Here is a 26,080-nt window from a genome sequence, read left to right as displayed (position 1 = left end):
AGTTGAATGCGGCCAAAACCGAAATCTTGCTGTATGGTCCTGCGCTTACATCCTGGTCACCTGCTTGGTGGCCGACGACGCTAGGCCCTGCCCCTCCTCCCATGGTAGCAAAAAATCTAGGAGTCCAGTTGGATGCACAGCTATCAATAAAAGACCGGAAAATGGCCGCTGCTGGGATCTGTTATTGCACCCTGAGCTTTTGCGCAGAGTATTCATTTGGCTGCCCCTTGCAATACGTCGAACCGTAGTTCAGGCTCTGATTATAGGACGGCTTGATTATTGTAATGCCCTATTGGCCTCTGCGAATGAGGCCCTTCTTAGCAGATTACAGATTGTACAAAATGTGGCTGCAGGCTTAGCCCTTAATAAACCTCCCCGTACCTCCTCCGGGCCACTATTGAAGTCCCTTCATTGGCTTCCTATTCGCCAGAGAATAAAGTTTAAGCTCTGCTGCTTTGCCCATAGAGCTGTTTTTGACAAGTGCCCGAGTTATATGGCAGATAAGTTTAAACTATCGCCTGAACCGGTGTCTTAGATCAGACACTAAAGGACTTCTAGCGGTCCCACGTTTTAAGAAAAATCTAAATGGAGGTCAAACGGTCACCTACTTGGCCCCAAAATACTGGAATTCCCTACCAGAGGAGCTTCGTAATTGATCCAGCTTCGCGCGCTTCAGAAAACTACTGAAGACTGAACTATTTAAGGCCTAAGCCATAGAAACTATGCCAGCCAACTCTGTCTTCTATGTTAGCGTGGAGATACCCCTGCGGGGGTGATTCCTGCACTTTACAAATTACATACATACATACATACATACATACATACATACATACATACATACATACATACATACCAAGCAAAATATCTCATCAGTGCCTTTCATGAAGGTAATGCCAATACGCAATAGTTTTGATACTGCGAGTATTTGTTGGTGGAGAGGATATCTATGAAGGGCATGAACCACCATTCGAAGACGCTGTGTGCCACTTTGGGGTGAAGATGCAGTTTGTGATCCACCAGGCTGCAGCTGCTCAGCTTTTCCTCCCTAGTTTTCAGTAACCCTGTAAAGTGGCTGGCCAGCAGGAAGATCACCTCTTTGTCCAGTCACCTCCTAAGTCATAGGATACAAGACCCCACTCCACCCTGATTGCTGCAGTACCACATGGCAGTTGTGTTGTCCATAGGGATCCCCCTGTAGTAAGTCTGGTGCCAGAGCAAGAACGCCAGGGACCTACTAAACTTCAAAGGTTTTCTTTGAAGTCCCCCCCACATCAAAGGAATGCCTGGCTATAAGTACTTAACCACTGATGCCACCAACTGAGGACACCTCTGGGACCTGTGACTACTCTTCGAGGAAGAAGAGACTGCTGTGCGGCTGAAAGCAATGCCACTCTGCAGGACTGCTGCTTTGCTGAACACTTGCCTTGCTGAGCAGTCCTGCTGCCTACTGTTCCCCTCCCTGGGTAAGAAGGACTGGACTTGAATCACTTGAGCCCAGAGTGACTCAAAGGGCTTGCTGGCTTCCCTCCTGTTTCCTAAGTCTCAACAACACAAAAGAGGTAGAACCAATCTCCCCGCCCCGTTCCAATCCTTGGGCTCATCTGCTTGTGAGCATGTCCTGCCACCTGTTAGACCCTTGGACGTGGACCTAGAGGTTTGCTCCAATGCAACCAATGCATCATGTGCTGTGATAGCAGAATTGAAGCATCACTGCTTTTGTGGGAACTGGACCGGCGCATTGCACTCGGAGCCACTACGTCGCACTCGGAACCAAAGCTTCAGAACCCACACATTGCCTTCATTGACGCATTACATCTACAGTGTGTACTAGTTCAGTCCATCGCATTCGGAACTGCCCCACTTCTAAACTGGCACTACGCTTATCCGATGCATCGTCACAGTTGCGTGGAGAAATTTAGTGCAACACCTCACCTGCATGGGGTTCAACAACTCATCTCACTGTTGCGACCAGGTTCAAAGTACTGTTGCTCCAGGCCTGCGTAGGTCCTGTATCCAGCTTGCGCTTCATCATGGTTGGTCTGAACTCTTGACTTTGTCCTGGTCCAGTGCGGCCAATTAACTCTTTAGGCGCTACTTGCTTCTAAGCACTATACTTTGCATTCAATCTTTAAAAATTCCTATTTCAACCTCTCTTTAAGTTTTGTTTTATATATAAGACCATAATTTATTTTTTTAACCTTGTGTGGAGTATTTTTGTGGTGTTTTTACTGTGTTACTTGTTTAAGTGTTGCACACATACTTTACAAATTGCCTCTTAAGCTAAGCCTGACTGCTCTGTTCCACACTAAGAGAGGGTGAGCACAGGATAATTTAGGATGTGTTGTGATTTACCCTGACTAGGATTATGATCTCTACTTGGACAGGGTGTATACCTCTGCCAAGTATAGACGTAATTAATAATACTTATTTAAAAAAGTAACACAGTTATGTCTGCCAGATCAGACCCTTCTGGTCACAGGTGTATAGATAGTGTTTGTTGGTGGTCACAAAACCCAATACCCAGAACCAACACTGAGCTCAAGGTTTTTTTATATTTTATTTTATACCGACAATGCAGTAATTCATGTAGTAAAGTCCATTGAATGAAAAATGGGTATATGGGAAACACAAATGTTTTTAAATGTGCCCAAGATACTGAGTTTAGGAATAGTGGTTGCTTATAAAACTCTGCATGTGCAGTTACCCATGCCAGTGGTGTAACTAAAGTGTAGGGGGCCTCCCTGCAATGTACAGGGAGGGCCCCCCGCTCGGGATTTAATACTGAGCGCTCAGGCCTAAGTACTGTGCTGAGGGGGCCTCTGCAGCTCGGTGCCCCCCCCCCCCACACCCGGAGGGGATGCAGGGGCCTATGTTACGCCCCTGACCCATGCTGTCATGTAATTTCAAGATCATTTTACAGAATGTGTTCTTTCTTGCACACTGGATTACATTTAGAAGCTGATGATGGAGATAAATTCATTTGATAATAACAATTGTTCAGCTATTCTATTTTTCCACACTTTTTCTGATAAAAACAATATTCCACTTGTGTGGCTGAGCCTATCGTCCCCTGCCGAACATAGGGACATCATACACAACATTGAAAAATCAATATCTTTACCTTGCAAATCGACCCCATTTTGGCCATGAGGGTAGCTGCAATATTTTGGGCGAGGCCCTGCTGCCACCCAGGAAATCCCACTAAACCTCGACATTTCTGAAACTTAAATGGCCAGGAAATCCAGGGTAATGTGGATCCCACAATGTTTTCTCAACCACAAAGCCCTGCCAACCTCAAAGTATGGCTAGACTTATGCATGTTTCACACATTTCCGTGATGAGAAGCTCTGGAATCTTTCTTCCACTCAGCATTCCCACACATCTCTCAATAAAATCAGTAAATAACTGGTGTGGCTGGGCTCGGAGCTTGCCAGTACCAGCTGTGGAACCAGATTTCTGTCACAAGATGCTGGACATGAATGGCCCTTCAAGTGCCGTCCATGTGACTTCTCGTCTGATTTCACATGGCTATAGGGGGTCGATTCTTGCTTAGTTTTCTTACACTTATGGCATGTTTCTGACATGACTTACTCAAAGACTTTGAGCCAAAGCTGGATTTAACACAGGATTGATCCAGAGAACAACCTGCGAGTCAGAGCAGGAACCGGACTTCTGTTTCGAGCCCAACATTGTCTTATGTTTGGCAGTGTAGAAGAGCTTTACTTCCCACTTCCTAATTTCTTTCTGGTAAATAAGGACACGTCTCATAGAACTTTGAGCAGTGACCAGAGCCCAGGTACCATTGACGTATGTCATGAGGGCCTGTGATAGACATCTACTTCTTGCAGTCATGGCATAGTTTGAATCCTGTTTTCTTCAGGGGAGCCATCTTCCCCTGCACAGTATCTGTAATTTTTTGGGGGTTGTCTGAAGATTGACAAAGTTGGGAGTGCAGTATGAGGTCTCAATCAAAGTGTGCAGAAACAAACTGATGGCAGTGTTCAAGTTTATTTTATTTAGCAGAGTTACTTAAAACCATTGCTACAAAATATATCTTTTCGTGTCATCAGTTATTAAAAAAATACTAAAAAACAATTAAAAGACATTATAACCAAATGGTGTTTACAGTACATTAAAGGAATAAGCAGTAACTGATTTCAGTGCACAGGGGAATGCCTATATGTAACTCCACTCAATTCTGAGGCAGTACATGGTTGCTGTGGAGCCACATACTACCTGGAGGTGCATGGAAGTCATGGCTGCAGGAATTCTCCAGATCTGGTCCTTCACCTAGAATATTCTAGAGGTGACAAATCTAAAGTCAAATGTATTCAGCGGAGAAAAGGCTTTGAATGGAAAGAATTTTGGGGACTCCTCAAAAAGCAAAGTGCAAATCTTTGGAACAACAAGATGGCTACCATGAGACCTTTACTGTGACAATATTAAAACATTCCTTAGCCAAGAGGGCTGGAAAATACAGAAGATGATGAAACCCAGAAACAAGTGAGTTCATGAAGCACCCTAGCCAGACGCTTTTCTTCTGAATCAATTGATAAGATTTTGTTGAATATTGCCTACCAGTCAATAAAGCAGCATAAAATAAGCTTCACAGCACAGGATGAAGTTAAACAGAATGTCCTTTCGCCTTTGCTAAAATATAAAATAAGCAATGGTATTTCCAAATATGTCCAGGGGCCGCATCCTTCTCAATCAGTCATGGACAATCAGACTCACATCTGTCTGTGATTCTTAATTTTACTTATTGGAATCCACCACAGTTCTGAAAAGAATCTTAATTTAGCAAAAACGTATCCCTGAGTGAACATCACAGGGATAGTTCCATGACTACAAAGTCCGCAAACGGCTGTTATCCCATGTAGCAGAAAGGTCTATTGCAGGAGTCTTTCAAAATGTAAAGAGCAGATCCACCACCTCCAGGTGGAGCGCTCACTTGCGAAGCAGGCTAGCAACCTACTCTATGTATCAGCACAAGCGTTTGCATTTACACTCAAATGAGCAACATAAATCATTATATTGCGGCTGATGGCTTAAAACCAAAGATGGAAAGGCCCTATTTTGTCACTTTTCTTGACCAGGGGCTTTGCAGTATTGCTGATTGTCAGATCAGCCACTGGGCAGTTCTGCTTTGAGAAAAGAAAGGAAGCAGGGTCTAAACAAAAACCTTAAAACGCTGTTGTGATATTGACTCTCCTAGTGATTTCAGACAGATGTGAGTAGTATCTCTGAACCAGGTACTCTGACCCTGCCATTATGGTATATGACACTGGCAGGCGTAGAGCAGCCAGGTGCTTTGGCAAGTGAAGTACCACTTGAGACAGCTTTTAACAAATGCAAGGTGTGCTTGTAGCTGCTGGAGAGAACACCTCCAGGTCTTCCATAGGACCAGACAGAAGTCGTAGGAGAAATGGCAGGAATATACTAGAGAGGCAAAAGAACTGTAAAGAAGAGAAGGGAGAAATGGGGAGGTAAAAAAAGGCCATCTGCAGGAGACAGGAAACAAACTGGAACCCAAAATATTCCCAGTAACTTCTTGATGCTTTGAAAGAAGTTATTGAGTGACGTATCCGCTTGTTTTGTAAGGACACATGAGAGAATAGGAAGGAGTTCCTGCTATGGAGCATGTGCAGTGACCTATTTTCAACAGAGCATAAACGCAGGTAGGGACTCTGTACTTTTGTGCAAGCTCATTTGTTCTGAGGAAGGAGATTATGTTACTGAGATCATTCCTGACTGGCCGGGAACAGTTTGTGGATTTTTCGGAATTTAAGTCGCCTAATTTCACACTGCCGTGTGGAGTCCCACAGGGATCATCATTGAGCCCCACTCTCTTTAATATCTATATATTTAAGATCTCTGGGTTTTTCAGGAATTTCCTACAGTGACGATACCCAGATGTGGTCTCAGTGACAGGCTTGCCTTCAGACAAAGCAGCACAGTTTTATACCTGCATTCGCCAGGTTGGGGACTGGATGGCCACAAATTGTTTGAAACTGAATTCCAGTAAAACCAATGTCCTACTCTTTGGCAACAACACTAATTTCTGGTCCCCTGCTTGGTGGCCTTCGGAGTAGGGCATGCTACCCATCCCTACAAACAAGGTAAAAAAACTGGGAGTCACTTTTGACTCCATGCTTTCCTTTGAGGGCCATGTCACCCCTATCTTTCTATACAATAAAACTACTTAGAAAGATCCTTCCATTTATCCCCGTTAATTTGTGGAAGTTAGTGGTCTCTGCTCTCATCTTGTCCAGGGCCAGCTACTGCAACGGTCTTTTAATCAACCTCCAGATGAAATGTCTAACAAAGTTGCAGATTGTGCAAAACACCGCAGCGTGCTTTTTACTGAACATTCCTAAACACAAATCTGCCTCTGCGGCGCTGAAAGAGTTACACTGGTTACCAGTAAAGAGACAAATCAAGTTTAAGGCCCTCGGTATAGCATTCAAACCTACTCATGACATAGGACCACAAGCTGCATGCCTGTCTTTCACACTTCTTCATCTATCACTGCTAAGCTATGGGTCCCATTTCATGATAACCATACCCTGGTGGTCCTCAAGCATGACATGGAAACACATCCCACAAAGGATCAATGCAAAGACAACATACTTCCAACCACACACCCTATGGGGCAGCCTGCTACCCAAGCAGGCACGAGCTTGAGAATCCCACATAGGGGTATTAAGTACTATATCATTATTAGAATGCAATACAACACTACTATTTCTGCAAGGCTACCAGTTTGACTTCAGATCACGCTACAGCCCAAAGACCTCTACCTTACACCTTTTGCTATAGATGAAGATGATCCCTGCCTCCTGATACTGCTGGACCTTTCAGCTGCCTTTGACACAGTTGACTATCCTAACCTTATACCTACCTTGGAGTTTAGAATGGATTCAAAGGTAATGTATTTTACTTGTTTTCATTCTACCTTTCCAAACGACACTAGTTTGTTCTTAGGGGAACCTCAAGGTCCAAAAATATTCCTGTCACATCCGCAAGGTTTCCATACTTTCTCCTGTCATCTTCATCTTCTATATGGAACCATTTGGTACTCTACTCACATATAACAGCATCAGGCTGCAGCAATATGCCGATGATACATAACTCTACTTGAAAGTTTCCTCTGCTTTAGACATCCAATGCCTCAACCACTACCTGAACGTCATCCTGACTGGTCGCCAACCCAGCAGGAAAGCATATCCACAACCATGTCCACCCTGGAAGTTCTGCACGCAACCTCTGGGAGACTGGAAAAAATGTTGCAGAGCTGGCTCCACACCAAGCTCCCCTGAAGTCCTTAGATCTTTGGTTTGAGAAGCCAAAACTATGCTTAATGCAACAAGTTCCAAAAGGGGAATGAAGACAGCTGGATCCAGGTTGAAAAAAATAATTTCTGTAACTCTCTCTAGGGTGGAAGCTCTTTCATTTGGAAAAACACACAAAACAGTGCCTATAAGCTGCTGGATAAAGTGAGAACATTTTGACAATCAGAGAAAACCCATCTTTTGGGGAATGCATACACTAATTGTAGATATGCATCTCATTTTGAGGGGATATCTCCACGTATGCGCCACTCGTCCAAGTAAAGGACGATATCGACCTGATGGCCGAAAGTGTGCTGCTACCTTGGATGTAACCTAGAAGAAACTCTCAGCTCTGATGCTCATGTCGTAGGAATGACTGTCATTTGGAAATGCATTCTTAGCTCTAAGCACAGGAAATGACAGTGGCAGAGTGTGAAAAGTGGTTTCTTGGATGTTCAGAGATTTTACCTAATGTGGACGTTCCTAGGCTGGAAAAGTCTCAGAAATGGTAACTACTGTAAACGTGTCCCTTTTGATCAACTTGTTGAAGACCTTGAGGTGCAAGATAAGGCTAAAATCTCCAATCTTGACCTGCAAATATGTGTAGAGCACCCTTTGCTCCACATTTAGAGTGGAACAAGTTCTATAGCATCATTTGTTGAAGCTTTCACATCATGTCAAAATGGTTTTCTGATGGCAAAGAGGGGTCCATGGAACATAAACAAAAACGTGATTTGATCTAGCACAGTCAGATACTAAACTGGTGTGGCTAAATGGGATGCTTCCTCTGGACATCATTCAAGAGCGAGAATCACCTTGGGACTGGCACTGCTTCTTACACAGCCGACACTGATCATTGCGGAGACTTAAGCCTGTCACAGTGACCTCTGCGACGGATCTTGTGTAATCAGCAAAGGTTTGCTATCCACATCCTGTACATCTGCCCCACCTCTGCAATGGCGAAATCCATTTCCCTCCCCTAAAACACAAGCACCACAGATGGTTCAGCCTGCAAGACCAGCCCCAGGCGGCAACTCTTGCATCCTACGAAGAGTAAAGGTACTCCAAGAGCAGCTCCAGATGTCAGTGCAGTACCGCCGTATATAGCTCAGTTATGGAACTGCCAACCACTGCTTTCTAAGGCGCAAGAGCGGTGTGCCATTCTTCTTCCAGAGTTTCTTTAATCTACATGAATCTATCTATGTAAGTAATCTGTACTGTATCAATTGCAGAGGGGAACAACCTTAACAACGCAGTCATTACCTCACACTACATTTACAATGCAGTCATTACATCGCAACATCCTTTACAACACATGTCACTACAACGCAGCCATAACATTGCATGTTATTACAACACATGTCACTACAACGCAGGCATTACATTGCATGTCATTACAGCGCATACCATTACAACGCATAGTACCCTACACTATCCAACATATACCCTACTGTTGCACCCACTGGAGTTAGAATAGTAATCTTTACCCCTACACTATCCAAAACTTACCCTACTGTTGCATCCACTGGAGTTAGAATAGTAATTTTCACACCTACACTATCCAACACTTACCCTACTGTTGCACCCACTGGAGTTAGAATAGTAATTTTTACCCCTTCGCTATCCAACACTTACCTTAAATGCAATGTAATGGTAGGCATTGTAATGGTATGCGTTTCAATGGTATGATGCGATGTAATGGAATGCGTTGTAAGTGTAGTATTAAAAATTGCGTTGTAATGGCATGCAATGTAAAATTATGCTTTGTAAAGTATGCTGCGATGTAAAAACTGAGTTGCAAAGGCATGCCTTGTAAATGTATGCGTTGTAACGTCATACATTCATTGCAAATTAAATTGAAATATGTACCTCTGTAAAGCAGCAGTGAATCATTAATGGTATGATATGTAAAAGAGTGAGGCAGGGGTAGGTTCTGCTGCAATATGCAGTCAGAATGAAATATCAGTGCATGATTGTTATGTGCCCTCTTGCCTCCATTCATGCGCATTACTTTCCTGCTTTGCCACTGCGTCATAGTCTAAAAAAAGGGTGAAAATAAACGGTCTAGGATTGGTAAACATCTATGAGACACCTTTGCAGTGGTTCTGCCTGCAGATTAAGTAGGTATTTATTTGTTAAGTTTTTCATAGCAGACACGAAGTTCTTCTCTAGGCTAGTCATCTCCAGTTTCGTGCAACTAAAACTCACTTTAGTTTTTGCAAACATTGTGGTGTATCCGAATACGCGTGGCTTAAAGATTTTGCTTTGAACCCGTGCAGGTGACCTTTAGCTCCTTGTTGATTGTGGCGTACAACCCATGAGCACCTGAGTGTAGAGCGCTTTGTGCCTACATGACACTACAGGCGTCATGTAGGCAGAAGCTGGTCAATACTGCGTCAGCTGTTGTTGCAATACTTTGAAGATCAGATTTTTTAAATATTGGTGCAAACAACATCATTTGGCTGCTTATTTAATAAAAATAAAAAAAACAAGCTGCCAAGCTTCTCCAAGTTCCATAAGGGGGTGGAGAGCGTGAGCTTCCCGTCCCAACACGTGCGCGGCATGCACCGGCAAGGTCTGGCATACAGCGCCCTGGTAAAGTCCCCCCCGGCACCTGCCAGCGGTCCATGGCATATCCAGGGTCCCCGGGGGGCCCATAAACTATGTGATTCATTGCCGCCAGTTGGGAGGCCCAATATTATTTCCGTAGGTCCGGCAATCCAACCCCTTCGTCATACCAGGGGAGAGTGGGTTTCGTAAATGCTATTCGGGGCCTACCATCCCAAAGAAGCCGTCTCTGGAGGGCCGCTATTTCCCTGAAGTAGGATGCCGGTACTGGGTCCATTGTGTTCTGGAGTGCGTACAAGAATCGGGGAAGGGCCATCATCTTGAAAAGCACCGCTCTGCCCAAGAGGGAGAGCGGAAGAGCCTTCCAGCGCTCCACATCCCTCCGAAACCGAGTCAAAGGGGGGGCCCAAATTGTTGGCATATCTTAACTTCGCATCAAGCGTGACATAGATACCGAGGTACCTAAACCCCGTTGGCTCAATTTGTATTAGGCAGGCCTGCAGTATACCTGGCGGATCGCCCCTAAGGACGAAAAGCACGGATTTCGTCCAGTTTATTGCGAAACCGGAATACCTCCCGAATATGGCTAGCACATCCAAAAAACAGATTAGGGATCCCCTAGGGTTGGTAAGGTAAAGCAGGATTTCGTCAGCATATAAGTTGTCTTCCCAGTCCACCGTTCACCGCAGGCCTCGTATCGAACGGTCCCATCGAACCCCTGCCGCCAAGGGCTCCAGGGCGAGGGCAAACCGAAGTGGGGACAAGGGGCAACCCTGCCTCGTGCCTCTACCAAGGGGAAAGTCAGCGGACTTGCGATTATTTACAACTACTCTGGCCAAGGGATTGGCGTAGAGTAAATGTACCCAGCTAACAAATTCCGGTCGGAAGCCCATCTTCCCCAGTGCTGCAAATAGGTAGGGCCACTCCACTATCGAACGCCATGGTGGTGTCTAAGGAGATCAACACTGAAGGCTACTGAATCGTTTGGGTCCTGCCCAATATCCAGTGTAGCCTGCGCACATTGAGGACTGTGTTACGGCGGGGCATGAAACCGGATTGATCTGGGTGTATCAAAGTGGAGATTACCTTGTAGTCACGTCGCTAGCAAATTTGCGTGAATTTTAGGCTCAGCATTGAGCAGCGAGATTGGTCTATATGAAGAACAGAACATCTTGGGTTTACCTGCTTTGTGGATAACCACAATATTGGCCACCCGCTGGTCTCTACTCTCCGTGAACATGGTCTGAAGGAACGGGGCGATTTTGTTGGCACTTAGTTTATTTAGTTCTATGGGGGTTGCGTTCGGGCGGGTAGCCTTCCCGGAGCACACCCCTCTGATGGCTTGCGCCACCTCGTCAACCGTGAGAGAAGAGTTTTGATATTACCGGTTTTCATCCAAAAGCATAGGCATCTGGATGTCCCTAAGCATTGCACTATTATCTTCCTCTGTGTACCCTCCAATTGAGGTATACACCCCGCCATAGTACTAGGAGAACTCATCCGCAACGGCTTGCGGGTCAGTGACCATCGCGGAGTCCATTCCCTCCAGTTCTGGCACCAGCCTAGATGCCCACTCTCCCTTCTCTAGCCATGCTATCAATTTACCTGCCTTGTTTCCGTGCTCGTATATTCTACTCTGAATATCGTCGTTCTGAGCTATGGCCTTGTCTCTAGCGAGGCCTCTGTAATCATCTTGTCGCAATTTTAGAAGGTGCATATTTTCCGGAGTTGCTGCCCTGGCTAACTCTTCTTCCAGCTTCATCACTTCCGCCTCCGCCATTACCATCTCTGCCCTACGCTTCTTTTTCTTCCCCGCTACCAATGACAGTACCTCCCCCCGAATGACGGTCTTATATGATTCCCATAGGATCTGTGATGAGTCTGAGCCCCTATTTTCTTTAGGAAACATATGTCTGCTTATTAATGGAAGGCTAGACCGGACTCTTCTCTAATCCCTCTGTCTTCTTGAAATATTTCTGCATCAACATGACCTACTGTTAAATCATTAGACTCCATCTCCTTCGCACCCTTTTTTAATAAGTAAATATGTTTCCAAAAACGCAAGCCATATTGAACTTTAAGTTTCAGCATTTCCCTTCATGCCTCCATGAATGCTAAACAAGTCGAAAGGACACATAAAAATACAGTAACTTTTCTTCAGCCATGATCAGACTCCGTTTTCAAGTTATGAACTATAAAGTAAGAAAAGGACATTTACTTACATTTTATAGAGCACCCACCATCCATAGCAGTGTCTTGAGTGCTAACTCACGTGCCTATCCATTTATCAATTTACTAAGTCACCCCTTATCCATACATGTACACATTCATCCATCTTTTCACACTTTGACTCGTTGGATCCAGCAAGAGTTTTATTGTACCAGCATTTTCAATTGTCACTCTGTGCATTTTGCCACATTTATTATGTTCTTTTAGAGCTGAAGCGTCTTTTGAGGAGGCATGGTGTGTTTCTCCTTAATTTATATTTTCAGCATAGCTCTGCAATGTATCCCTGCTTCAGGGACCCATAGCATAGCTCTGTTTGTGAAGAATCAATCTGACCAGCCGATTTGTAACATTCACCTAAGTAGCCCAGACCCTTTGGCTTTGCTAATGCTTGTTGAGAATATGGGGACATTAGCAGGTAAGAGAAAATGAATTGAGGTTTAGAAGAAAGGAGTTGCAAAACTCGACCTTTTAAAGAATTAAGGCGCATGCAAGGAGACTTCCAGAGTCAAATAGAAAGAACGCTACTCCTTATATTTAAAGGTTTCATAAGAAGTCGTGCCCTTGATCCCGGTCACCATCTCCTCAATCTGTTCAATCTACTCGGAGAAAACACAAGAAAAAGAGAAGACAGGGACCCACTGCAACTAATTTCTTGCACTGCTTGAAAGCAGTGGGGCGACGCTCCTCCGCCACAGCGGAGAAGCCGCCACTGGCTACTTATGTGGTGTAAAACCAGATAAAACATTGCACCCTTCATGGAGATGGGGAAAGTGTGCATGACTGGTTTGGGCGGCCCGAGAGGCTGGCCAAACAGTCATTGCGAACTTAGGAGTGGGCAAACCACTCCTCTCCTGCTCTCAGAGCAGAGCAGCCCTGCCCATCCGTAAAGCAGCACAAACATAAAATGATAACTGAAAGTTATTATCATTTTATGTTTTGGTTTCTTGCACTGCTTGAAAGCAGTGGGGCGACGCTCCTCCGCCATAGGCTACTTATGTGGTGTAAAACCAGATAAACATTGCTGCCTATGCTTGTATCAGTGCAATCTAGCGCGTCCTCTAAGACTCAAAGGTCAAAGCAAATAAACACCTCATGCAAATGGGAGAATATAGGAAAGAATGAGCTAGTAAGTGTGCCCATATACGCAAACCAGTGATCTTGCCCGCTTTTAAGATCAATATTAATTTAAAAAGAAGGAATACATTTGGCGGCTCCTCCAGAAGGGCAGAAGAGCATCGCCCAACTGCTTTCTCGCAGTACGAGAAGCAGAAACATAAAAGGGTATTTTAAATACCAGTTTATGTTTTTGCTTCTCACACTGCGAGAAAGCAGAAGGCAGGTTATGCCTGGTTGGATTATGCCTGGTTGGGAGCGGGTGGGAGGGTGGTTGGGGGAGGAGTGGCTTGCCCCAAAATGTGCCCTGCGGGGTGTAGTTTGGAGGCCCCTGTCTAAGGCCATGTTTGAGTTATATAAAGCCACACAAAATAAATAAATGAGTGGGGCCGGTAGGTCTGTTCAGCATTAAAAAAGTGCATATAACTGGTTCCCTCCGCCTCGGAGGGAAGGGAGAAACAGGAAGGGTTGGGCCACTGGTAATTGCACCCTCCCAATCAATTATACTCAAATCAAAAACCAAACCTGATGAGAATGTATATTTAGTGCACCTTGGATAGTTTTCAAATTAATGGTAAAGTATAATAGGTCTAATGTGTGTGTCCAGAGAAAGGGAATGCACTTCACAAAACAGCGAAAAACAATTAAAAAAATTGTTTGGTAAACCCTCACACACCACCCCAGGTGTCAAACTTCATCCTCACGTAGCTCTTTCTCCGATGCATTTGTCCAGCAGAGTATGAGCCGTTGATGGTTAGCCATTCGGACGTTTGGATAATTTAGGGGGATATTTACAACTGAATGGCGTAGCCCGTCACTGCACATGGAAGGAGCATAACGCTATTAATGATTGTTTTTGTGCAGGATGATGCGCCCTCCTGCACAAACACAATAATTCCTACACCTCAGGCACCCTTGCTCCATGGTGCAAGGGTGCCTGCGCTGGTGCTAGGCAGCTTTTTTAGGACCGGTGCAAGGGAAAACGCAGGGATGTGCCGTATTGCCAAGAATACTGTGCACTCTTGTGTTTTCCCTTGCGCCGGAGCCAAAAAAGCTTCTTAGCGCCAGCGCAGACACGCTTGCACCATAGTGCAAGCGTACCTGCGTTGTAGGAATGATTGTGTTTGTGCAGGAAGGGACATCATCCTGCACAAAAACAATAAATGGCATTTTGCTCCTTCCGTGTGTGCTGCAGAAAGGAAGAAAAAGCAAAAAACGAGGAGAAATAAAAGTATTTCTCCTTATTGCGTCACTCTAACGCCTCCTTTTCAAAAGCATTAGTTTGTGGTGCTGCCTCAGATTTACAGATCCTTGTAAATTTGGGGCATTGTCAAAAAGCAATGGGTGTTGTGTGGGTACAACCACAGCAACACCCATTGCACGCCCATTTGCCTCAGAAAACTGCGGCGAGGAGGCTCATATTTACAAGATGGTGTTAAGCCATGCAAAGTGGTGTAGTGCTGCCTTGTAAATATGGAGCAGGGAATTGCGCCAGAGCATCGGAAAAATGATGCTCTAGTGGTGCAATGCCCTTGTTGCTATGCCCCCTAGAGTGGCATTATTATTTCGATCTATCACCACCAAGGAAAACCTGGTGATGAGGGTCAGTAAAAATTAAAACAATTACCCCATACCATGGAAGTAAGCTCCCATGGTATGGAGGTCATTACTTTTTACTATTTTAAAAAACAAACTCCTGCTTTCGGAGATGTTTATGAAAAAAGTAAAACTATATAAAGGTTTGATAGATGACCTCTCTGTTTACCAGCACTGACAGGAACTGCTGTTGTGACGGTTCATTCCAATGTTAGAAGATGTGCACAGGGGCCCAGTGGGCATTCCTAGATTTGGGGGTCAGAATGTCCATCAGGGCGACGGAGCGACTTACTCCTTCGTCCTGGTGGCATACACGTCTTCCAAGGTCAACGTCGCGCCCTAAAGATTTGTGCTCCTGTACACTTTGGAGGCGTTCGAGACTGAGGGCACTTGCATCGTGAGTGCAATCCCTTATGTGGTCAAGGCTAACGATCTTTGAGAGAGTTATCAGAACAGATTAACAGTAGTCTGGAAAATAAGGCCAGCAAGAGTTTCCACACCTCTGCTAGGCAAAATAGTATATCTCTGTTGAGAGAAGGATTTATTTCCACATTTATTTACCTGGAACCCCTTGAAAATAAGGGTGGCCAAGGGTAAAGGCATCTAATTCGCTCTTCATCTGATTCTTGCCCTCTGTATGGCAAGAGCTCGCCCACTTCTAGGTGCTTTCCTGTGGGGTGTGCCTACAAGCTGCACCGCCACTTGTTAAACTGATATGCTGCTAGAAATGCTTCACTGCCCCATACTCTAACTTTAGCCAAAATGATTTTGGTTTTGGGGAAAATGGAAGTGGCTGAGATTCCCCTTCTTGAGGAAAGGGTATGCCTCTCACACACCGGCAGCACATGGTCTCCACTTAGCTGCCTGGTACCTTAGAATCAAGTGTTAGGCCATTTGGAGCTGCTGGTGGTCATCTGAAAGTTATCAGGCTGGCAGAATCCATCTTCACCAACCCAGTGCAATGGTGGCTAGGATTGTGTCTATGGGGTCGGGCTAAAGCACTCAGACTCATTTTTGTGTGTCACAAAGGAGGTGCTTTTATTTATCTCTCAACTTGTTACAAGGGAAATTCAAGTTTGAATCTGCAGGTCCTATCTGACTTCAGTAGTGACCTACGTCAACTCAGAATAAGAATGTGTAGCTCAGCAAAATGCAGTTGCAAAGCACAATTTCATGGCATGCTGACTTTGTTGCCTTCATTGCAGATGGCATGCACTGTGCAGAACCTTAATATGGATCCTTCTACTTTATCAAACAAGCCCTTGGAACTTCTGGCTTCAAACAATACCAGAGCAGCGATTTGAAGTGTTAAAATGTGTTTTAGGACAGCCTCAGCTTACCAACACTGTCCTGTTCTAGGTTCCAGTTTCATATGTACAAGACTGTCCTCTCTATACACCCACCATCATAAAGAACTGTCTGGTTTTCACATTCACCTCGAGGTAGTGTTTCCCAGATCATCTTCTTACACCGAGGGTTCCGAGCACTTCAGACAAACAGGCAATGGTCTTTATTTAAAGGGCAGTGTATGCCCCTCTAGCTTTTTGGTCCTCATACAAGCTGTTGGTCTCCCACAGAACCACTCTCTTGGGGAGAGCGGCAGTCACATCCTGTGCGACAACACTATTAATCTCTCCTCTGTGCCGGGCATCAATGTCCAAGTGTCAAGGGCCAAGATGGCAGCCAACTGGGCTTCTCTACTTAAATTCATTAGATCACAAACTGATGCATAGTTTAGTCTGTCTCTCCTAAATAAGCTATTTGTCTGAGCTTGTGTCTCAATTAAAGGTGCTGCTCCCATACTAAAATATAAACTCTTGATTCTTCTCATTGAGTCTGGAAGAAGAGAGCCGAGATATGCTGCACCAATGAGTACAAGCTATTTAGCACTGAGATTCTGTGCTGTAATCCTGTGTTCAATTCAACAGACACCCTTTCTGGACGCCTTGGTGAAGATGGAGAGAAAATAAAAGGTATAGGCATTTCCGGTTAGTTAAAGAAAGAGTGGGTTTATTCAAGGCCCGAAACACTCATCATCTCAAAGCTTCGATTGGAATGCTGAATCGATTTGTGGATTCACTATCATCAGTAGAATTATTGCCACAGATGAATCCCAGTTTTTGCAAAGATAAGGAGATAGTTGCATTTGTAGCATAAAACAGCTTTCAGGAAAACAGTCAACACGCGTTTCATGGTTAACACATTCTATTTTATCAGGAGTTCAAATTGTCACATTTAGTCAGTAAATAAGACACACCGCAGTTCAAAGATCCACTGCCACTAAGGAAATATACTCTGACAAATCAAAGGATCTGGATAGGTATTCTACGTAGGATGAGCATTATATACAATAACCCAAGCCACATGGATTTCTAATAGACGAAAGGTGGTGTAATACCATCATTAAATATTAAAAGTAGCTTTCAGTCATATTTATTGCCTATTATGAGGTTGGTCATAGTATGAAATGTCATTGGATTTTTCTAGGAAATCAAATGTTTCAGTAAAACTTTGGAAGCTCAGGGCATCTTCATGTGTGTGGAGGAAAAGAAACAATATGACGACAAATGCTAGATCTACTACAGTGATATACTTGCATTTTCTTTTATTTTTAGATCCAACTGGTAAGAGATCTACTCTGAGTGAGTAATCTAGTCTATAAGACTGTTCAATATTCGGGATCAGTCCCAGAATGGATCCAAATTGAGGTGTGAAATGGAGCAATTATTCTAAACTGAGGTTTTAACTGGCAGACTTCTAAGAAGTTGACACACTTTGTACAGCTTCTCACCTTTGTTTACCCCTGGGTAATACTTTCTAATCAGAGAGGGATTTACTAAAGATTTTTCGAGCAAACGATATTTTTGATGTATAAAGAAGGCTTTGCAAGGCTTCTTTCTCTCGTTCTCACATTATTTTAAAATTTTGACATTGTAGAAGCCAGATTCACAACTATCTGACTGCAAGCAAAACGTGGATTTTGATTTTTCGATCTGAGTGGTGACTTCTGTGTACTTAGCCAACGGAACAATATCTTTATTTTGCAATTGAATACATTCCAAACAATCTCATGCAGCAGCACTCTTAAAAGGACCAGTCTCCTTCACTGATAATTTGTACATATGCATCAGAGTTGCACATTATTCACTTTTTTATCAACATACCCTTCTGCAAGTTTCCACATATCCTTACTGACGCCCATGATCAAATACTGCTGCTTTTCTTCCAGTTTCAGCCCCTCTCGGCATGTCATATGAGAGTAGAATTTGCTCACAAGGTTTAACTTCACTTCCGAGTCCGTTCCTGAGGAGAAGATCACGTTAGGTACAATTCAAAGGGTGTCATCAATGAAACTTCTCTTACAGTAGTTTGTATGGGGCTAGCACAGAAGTGAGTAGAGCTTTAGGGGAGATGCTGGACAGAATCAGGTAAACCCACCAATAAATGAAATTAGAATAGCAAATCATTGATACCACCCAGACTCTGCCTTTGCATTCTTAAAACGGGAAAATCAGACTCTGGCAAACTGAGTTTTAGAATTATACAGACTCCAGATACATAACAGTAGGAAAAATGTTGGATTGCAGAGGGGTCAAATTTACTACTCCCACTCCAATCTGTACAACAGTAGGGAAAGTGTTGAACTCAGAAGGGGCACAATTTACTATTCCCACTCCAGTCTGTGTAACAGTAGGGAAAGAGTTGGATTGCGGAGTTGTAAAATTTACTATTCAAATTCCAGTCAGTGCAACAGTAGGGAAAGCATTGGACTCTAGAGGGGTAAATGTACTATTCCCACTCCACTCTGTGCAACAGTAGGAAAAGTGTTGTATATTGGAGGGGAAACATTTACTATTTCCTCTCTAGTCTGTACAACAGTAGGAAAATGATTGGTTTGCGGAGGGCTAACATTTAATCTTGCCACTCCAGTCAGTGCAACAGTAGGGAAAGCGTTGGACTCAGGACTGGTAACAATTTACTATACCCACTCTGGTCTGTGCAACAGTAGAGAAAGCGATGGATACAGGAGGGGTAAAATGTACTATTTCCACTCCAGTCTGTGCAACAGTAAAGAGAGAGTAGTTCACTTCAAACAAATTAAATATTTTAACAACTACATTAAATAACAACAAATTATGGGAGGAGCTGGTACAGGCAACCACCATAAAGGACAGTAAATCCTTCTGGAAGGTGATTAATAAGCCATCAACCGAGGTCCACATTGCATTGCAGAGGAGGCCTGGGTCCATCACTTTTCAACCCTACATAAAGACCTTGCGCCAATAGGAGTAGACCAAGTGGCATATAAATCTCCCAGGAACCCTTAGAAATACGTTAGAGCTATCTGACTGCACTCCCTCCAGTGTGTGATCCTGGCTGAGGTAAAAAGAGCCCTATATGAGAGCAGCAGAGGAAATGTCCCAGGCCTGGATGGGACCCCTTTAGATAAGTATAGGGAACAACAAGAACTCTTGGCACCACTGCTCACAAATGTCTACAACGCTACTGTACCAGACAAATCCCTACTCAAAATCTATCGTCCAATTTCATTACTGGATGCCAACCCGAAGGTTATGGGACGCATCCTCCTTAACAGATTGGAAGAATGTGCAGTGGCAGATAACATTCTGGTGGACACACAATTTGCCTTTAAAAAGGGCTTGATTATCAATGCTCGAACCTAAATATAATCATAGGAAAGTATACAATGGTAAAAAAGGGGACGTTATACCTTTCATTCATTGACTAATCCAAAGCGATTTATTGCGTTTCGGATGACAACTGGATTGAGGCAGGAATTACCAACTATATAAGGCAACTTCATATGGCCACAAGTACTTGTGTGCAAATGCTCTGAAAGCTTTAGCATCAAAACAGGGGTCAGGTGCTGTGTTTTAGCTCCCTTCCTATTTTTACTCTATACAAACAGGGTAGAGTCAGCCCTAAGCTCAACCACCAGGGACACATGCAGGCTAGGCTTGTGCCCCCTCCCAGTTCTTCTGTATGCAGATGACGAGTTTTAATCTCTAGAATTGAGAAGAGATTACAGGGCCTAATATATGATTATATTACCTTTATGGCGGACCTGGACCTAAAGCTAAATGGCTCCAAAACCTATTTCATGAACTATGGGGCCGCACCCAGGATAAAACCGGTTTTCTGTGCATAAGAGCATAATTTGAAGGAATCATTTAATGTTTCCTTCCTAGGGATACTTTTTGACAACATGTGGTGCCCGAGGGTAACTAATATATGTGCGCAAATGGAGAAATCAATTAATGGGGTATCATCATTTACAAATAAATTTGGTTTTAAGGCAATAAGGGAACTCCTCTCTAGATATGCAAGTAAAACAGTGGCAGTGACCTCATACAGTGCAGGGAATGGTGAACACACAGAGCATTCGAAGGATTGAGGACTCCTTTTTTAAACGTACCCTTTCCCTCCTCTTTAGTTGCTTGAACTACATAGCTCACGCTGAACTAGGAACACTGTATATCTCTGATAGACCAAAGATGGCCCCTACATTGCACTGGCACACGATCTGGTTGCAAGAAGAAATGGAACTGACAAAATAATTCTTAGTGGTGCAATGAAATTAGACCACACGTTGCAAATCCCTTGGCTGAGATATGTAAAATCTATATGCAAGGGGATCGGCCTACTGAAACATTTTACAAATCCTGAAAACTGTAATTCATTAGACATGGATCAGTTGAAACAACATGCCCAGAATAATTTCATGGGAAAGAGAAGGGCGGGCTAGGGTTCAAAATTGTCCGTGTTAATTTACAACAGACTAGCCGCACAGGAGGGCATGAAACTATATCTGACCCTGGTATGCAACAACCAACAAAGGTTTATTCTTATCTGATTCAAGGCAACTTTGCTCCCGCTGGTGGTAGGGTTCCCAAATAACTGTCACTCCCTGTCAGAGTTAGCCTTATGCCCATGAAACACAGTGACACCCAAAGCCAATTTGACCTTAGTATTTTCTATGTACATTTTATGAAATCCCTAGGAAGAGATATATCTTACCTGCACTCAAAAGACATAATTTTAGGCCGTGTCGACCAGCACTTTTATTTTTTAGAACAATTACATACCCCTTATGTGTGTTGTGTTATGTCCTCTTACATATGGCAGGTATTGAATATAAGGAAAAGTCGGGGGGGGGGTCCTTTCACAATTAACCCACACCACAGGTCAACTGTTGCACTTTAAATGAGTTATGTGAATGGATAAAAATTGATCTTTTTTTAATCTGTCACTTTCCTGATCGCTTTTAACTACATTGTTTACATGAAGAGTTATGTTTTTAATATTTTAATCCTTTAATTGTGTTTGTATTACACTTTTATGATCCTGAAAAGTACAGAATAATGTTAAGATGATGATGAACAAATATAAATAATTAAATATATAATAAAACTATTTTTTAAACAAAAAAATACATATTAATTACAATGTTGAATAAATATTTTAAATTAAAACAAATATGATTTAAATACCACACTATAGGGCTAGATGTAGGTAAAGCATATTTACCGACCCTTAAATACCGAATTTTACCGATTCGGTATTTAAAAGTCGGTAAATATGAAGGGGGGAGATGTAGGGAAATCCAGATGTTTATTTACCGAATCGGTAAAAGTCGGTATTTACCGATCGGTAAATACCGACCTGTAATGCTCCATTCATTCCTATGGGCTATGAAGCCCATAGGAATGAATGGGGCATTACAGGTCGGTATTTACCGATCGGTAAATACAGATTTTTGGCAAGGGTGCAGGGGGTGTCACTTTGACACCCTCTAGCACCCCCAAAAAAGGTTCGGGGGCCATATGGCAGGCATACCTGCCCTAAGGGCAGGTCTGCCTGTCATATGGCACAGGTGTGCATGCGCACATTTGCATGCACACCTGAATCGGTATTTCACCATCAAATTGAATTTGATGGTAAAATACCGATTTCTAAGGCCTTGTGGGACTCATAAGAGTCCCACCTACATATCGATTTTACAGATTCTGTAAATATACCGGTCAGTAAATTTACCGACCGGTATATTTACAGATTCTGTAAAATTACCTATCGGTAAATTTACAGAACGGTAAATTTACCGATTCTGCCCCCTACATCTCAAATGCCTTTTACCGGTCGGTAACGGCCGAATTCGGCCGTTACCGACCGGTAAAAGCCTACCTACATCTGGCCCAAAATTTTCACAAGCAGACAACATAATAAATTTTTTTTTAACAATAAATAGCTATTGTTATGTTCAATCCTTAAATAACTTCCTACACTATACCGCTACAAAGTAAAGACACACCTACAAGATATCTTAAAATTATACTTATTACAAAGTTTGCATAATTATCAATTAAACAATGAATAGTAATAAAATAATTATATTGAATAAACTTCCCACTCTTTATTCCTACAAACCCAATAACGCGCACCTAATATATAATTAAAAAAAATCTCTTAATTACATATTATACATAATTAATGATCAATTAAACAATGAATAACAATTAACTAATAATAAAACCATTACATTTATTCAGCATCCTACCCTTTACGCCTACAAACACAACTAGCACCTTATATATAACTTAAAGTGTCATAATTACACAATTTACATAACTAATTATCAATTATTTAATTATAAAAAATTAACATTCATGATTATAATTAATTTTCTTCACTCCCTTTGCCCCTATAAAAACCACAACCCACACCAGAAATATTAACAACAATTAAATGTATTAAATAATGTACTTAATTATCAATTAAATAATAAAGAATAACAAATATATTTTAAAAATGATCATAATTAAATTACTCCCTACCCTATACCCCTACAAACCCCACAACCCCCACCTAAAGCTTAAAGTAATAAACAAAATTAATTACACAATTATCAATTAAACATTTCAAATGAATTAAAACTGAATTATTAACTATAATCACATTAATTCCCACTGTATAAGCCCCACAACCTGCTACAGCATTAACAAATAAACTATTAAATGAAATTTTAAAAAAGTACAAATGTATAAACTATACAAACATTTTATAAATATACCCTAAAATACATAAAAATTATTCAAAAACTATATTATTAACAACAATATTTTTGTGAACAATATTAGCAACATAGATATTTTTAACGTCAATATTAACAGATATTTTTAACAAATATTACTTACCTTAAAATTAATATTCTTGTCAACAATATTTTTGCTCACGATATTTGTGCATCACGATATTTTAAACTCTATAGTTCTGTTCCTCTATGTTTTTTTCGATATTTTGTCTGAATACCGGCAACGTCTACAGCACTATTTACAGGCGTCCCTCTGGGGCAGATTTGTAAAGCCGCTACATGGAAGAACATCCGTACATTTATTTACCATTATTGTCTCGATTTGAGAATTTATAATAATGCTGCAGTGGGACTGGTTGTCCTTTGCCATCTTTCTTTAAGGTGAGCTATACTCTGTTCATAAATGTATGTTTTGCCCGACACGAGCCAACAACTGTTAATATTGCCTTAGTTGCCATGCTAATGTGTTTGTGATACTTGCATGCGTATTCAAAACGTGTTAACTGCTTATTATTCTGATCCAAGCATGTGAATCGATGACAGATCCAATACTGGAGAAAAAAGTTACTCAACTCTATACTGAGGCTCTCCAGTATTGGCATTTTTCACATGTGACCCACCCTCCCTCCCTTATACTGACTCACCTATATATACATTAGGCCTGGGTGGAACTCGTAGAATTGCATTTCACAGAATCATGCAGCGTTACATAAAGACTCTGCAAAATGGGGATTTGGGGGGGTGGCCGACCAACGGGAGGCTCGCCCCCCCGGGGAAGTTTGGGGCACCAGAGGAGGGGGGGGGGGGAGGGGGAAGTTTGGCCCTATGGGTGCGCCGTAGCGGCGCTTTTTGGGCTGGTTGGGCGGTTTGGGCTCCTTTTGGGCTGCCTGGGGACGTGGGGGTATATAGGTGGCCATTTTGTGTCACCGCGCACGTTTGTGGTGCGGTGACACAGCAGCCAGGTCGGGGAAACATTTTGTCCGATAGTGATTTCGGGCCCGGCGGTTGTGTGGCGGCGGTGCGCGGCTTGTCCGAACCGTGGGAGCGGGCTGAGGAGTGTGCGACGCTCCGGCGGTTTGTGGTGCGGTGAGCCGGGTCGGCGGTAGGGGGCGTGAAGACGGGGATGGCGGCGACGGACCCGCGTGTTGTGGAGGCACTGAGGCTGTTGGCAGAGGCGGGCCGCATGGACTTAATGCGGCCCGACGTGCAGGTGAGGCCGCCGCGGCGCGCTGCCATCGGCGCCGCGGCAGCTGTGGCGGCGTGCGACCCTCCGAGGTCGCGGGTTGCTCGGCGGGGGGGGAGGGGGGGCGGGGGGGCGGAAGGGGGAGGCCGGGCGGTGGCCAAGGCTCCTGCGAAGGCCGCGGCCAAATCAAAGGGGGGGGCGCGGAAGGCCCGGGAGGCGGGGCGGAAGAGGCCGCTCGTCTTCGTGACCGGTGGGGAAGGGGGGGTGGGGGGAGGGCGGGAGGAGGGGAGTGCAGCGGTGGATGCGCGGCCGGAGGGCCTGGGAGGTGTGGGGGAGGGGGGTGGGGATCGGATGGTTGTGGATGGGGAGGGCGCGAGCGATGGTGGGGGGGGGCGGGGGGGTGACAGTGCGGAGGGGCCTGCGGGGGGGGAGGGCGCGAGTGGCGGTGGGGAGCGCGGGGAGTTGGTGGGGGTGGGGCTGGGGGGGGCTGCTTCGCCGCTGCTCATAGAGGAGACAGATGTGGAGGAGGAGGGGGTGGGGGGTGGGGGGGGGGGGGGGGGAGGACACGGAGCTGGACTGGGGTGAGTCATCGGAGGAGGAGGGGGGAGGGGGGGCGAGGGGGCGGTTGGCGCTGGGGCAGGGGGCCCGGGGGGGGGAGAGGGGCCGGGCGGGGGTGAGAGGGCGGGGTGGGTCGGAGGCGCTGGGTGGCGGGAGGGGCGGCGGCGGCTTGACCGGCGAGGGGGGTGGGTCGGGGGGGGCGTTTGGGAGGGGCGGTTTTGAGGGGGGGGCTGGGGGCCGGGATGGGGGCACAGGCGGGCGGGTGGCGAGTTTTGGGTGGGGTACGGGGGGCAGTGGCGTGGCCTGGGGGGAGGCTGGGGGGGTGGGGCGTGGAAGGGGGGTGGGGCCGAGTTGGGGTTTCGGGGGGTGGGGTGGGCCGGGGGGTTGGGCGGGGGAAGGGGCTTGGGAGTTGGGGGGAGGGAGTGTCCCGGCGCGGCGCGGTGGCCATTCGTCGGGATGGGGGAGGGGTGCGGCGATGGGGTGGGGTTTTGGCGGTGGGGGCAGCGCGTGGGGGGGAGAGGGGGGTGGTTTTTACCCTGGCATGCTGGACTCCACCTTTTTTCCTTGGCAGGAGCTGTTGGTAAGGCGCTCGGGGGAGCAGCATGCGGCTCCCACCCACCGAGTGGATGGGCCGGCTCTGTTTGGTGCGGACGGCCGAGCTCCGACGAGGGACCTGGCTCAGGGACTGGGCGAATGGAGGCGAGACGCGTCTCCGCCGGCCCCTCCCCGATGGGTCTCTGCGGCCGCCGGGGTTGGGGGAGTAAGGATGGACACGAATATTTCTGGATTGCCTGCGAGTGTGGTGCCTAGGAGGGGGAGTGTGGACTTGATGGATTTAATGCGGGTGTGTCGTGAGCGGGCGGGTTTGAGCCGGGTGGAACTCCAGTTGGGGGGCCAAAGTGGTGTGGTGCCGGCGGATGGTGAGTCTGAGGAGGAGGGAGAGATTCGGGAAGATGGGGGGGCTGGTAATGGTGTTGGAAGTGTATTTCAGGTGCCAGCACGGCAGGAAGCTCCCAGAGTGACGGCCCCCTCGGCTCAACTGGTTAGGCGGCGGGACCCAGCAAGGACGCCGACCTTGACGCCAGGTAAGACAGGTGACGGCGCGGGGAGCGCTAAGAGGCGTTGTGTGCAGGTGTCCGTGGGGTCTGGGGGCGATGGGGAGGATGGGTGGCGGCTGGTGCGGGGTCGGTATGTGCAGGACGCGGGAGTCGGTACCGAAGGCGTGGGGTCGGGCGGGGCTGCGCCGGGCGGAGGAAGCGGGGTTGCGGCAGCGGGCGACGCGGCGCCGGGCGGAAAGGAGGCGGCGGGGGGAAGTAAGGAGAGTTGTGTAATCCCGGTGCGGAGGCTTCCGTACATGGGGCTGACCAAGCCGCTGGGGGCGCACCTTTCCGC

The 26,080-nt window shown here is 45.3% G+C and overlaps 1 protein-coding gene across 1 annotated transcript in view; it reads right to left on the bottom strand.

Moving 5' to 3' along the window:
- The window catches only part of LOC144752100 (complement C3-like), a 1,799,539-nt gene that overhangs the window by 98,436 nt on the left and 1,675,023 nt on the right, over nt 1-26,080 (bottom strand). Inside the window, exon 40 of the mRNA XM_078640046.1 lies at nt 18,002-18,140. Within this exon, the coding sequence (XP_078496172.1) occupies nt 18,002-18,140 (139 nt within the window). The remainder of the gene's footprint in view (nt 1-18,001; nt 18,141-26,080) is intronic.

Source organism: Lissotriton helveticus, chromosome 1_1 (assembly GCF_964261635.1).
Source record: "Lissotriton helveticus chromosome 1_1, aLisHel1.1, whole genome shotgun sequence".
Lineage (NCBI taxonomy): Eukaryota > Metazoa > Chordata > Amphibia > Caudata > Salamandridae > Lissotriton > Lissotriton helveticus.
The sequence above is the reverse complement of the archived record's forward strand: the minus strand, read 5'-3'. Positions and strand labels throughout refer to the sequence as shown.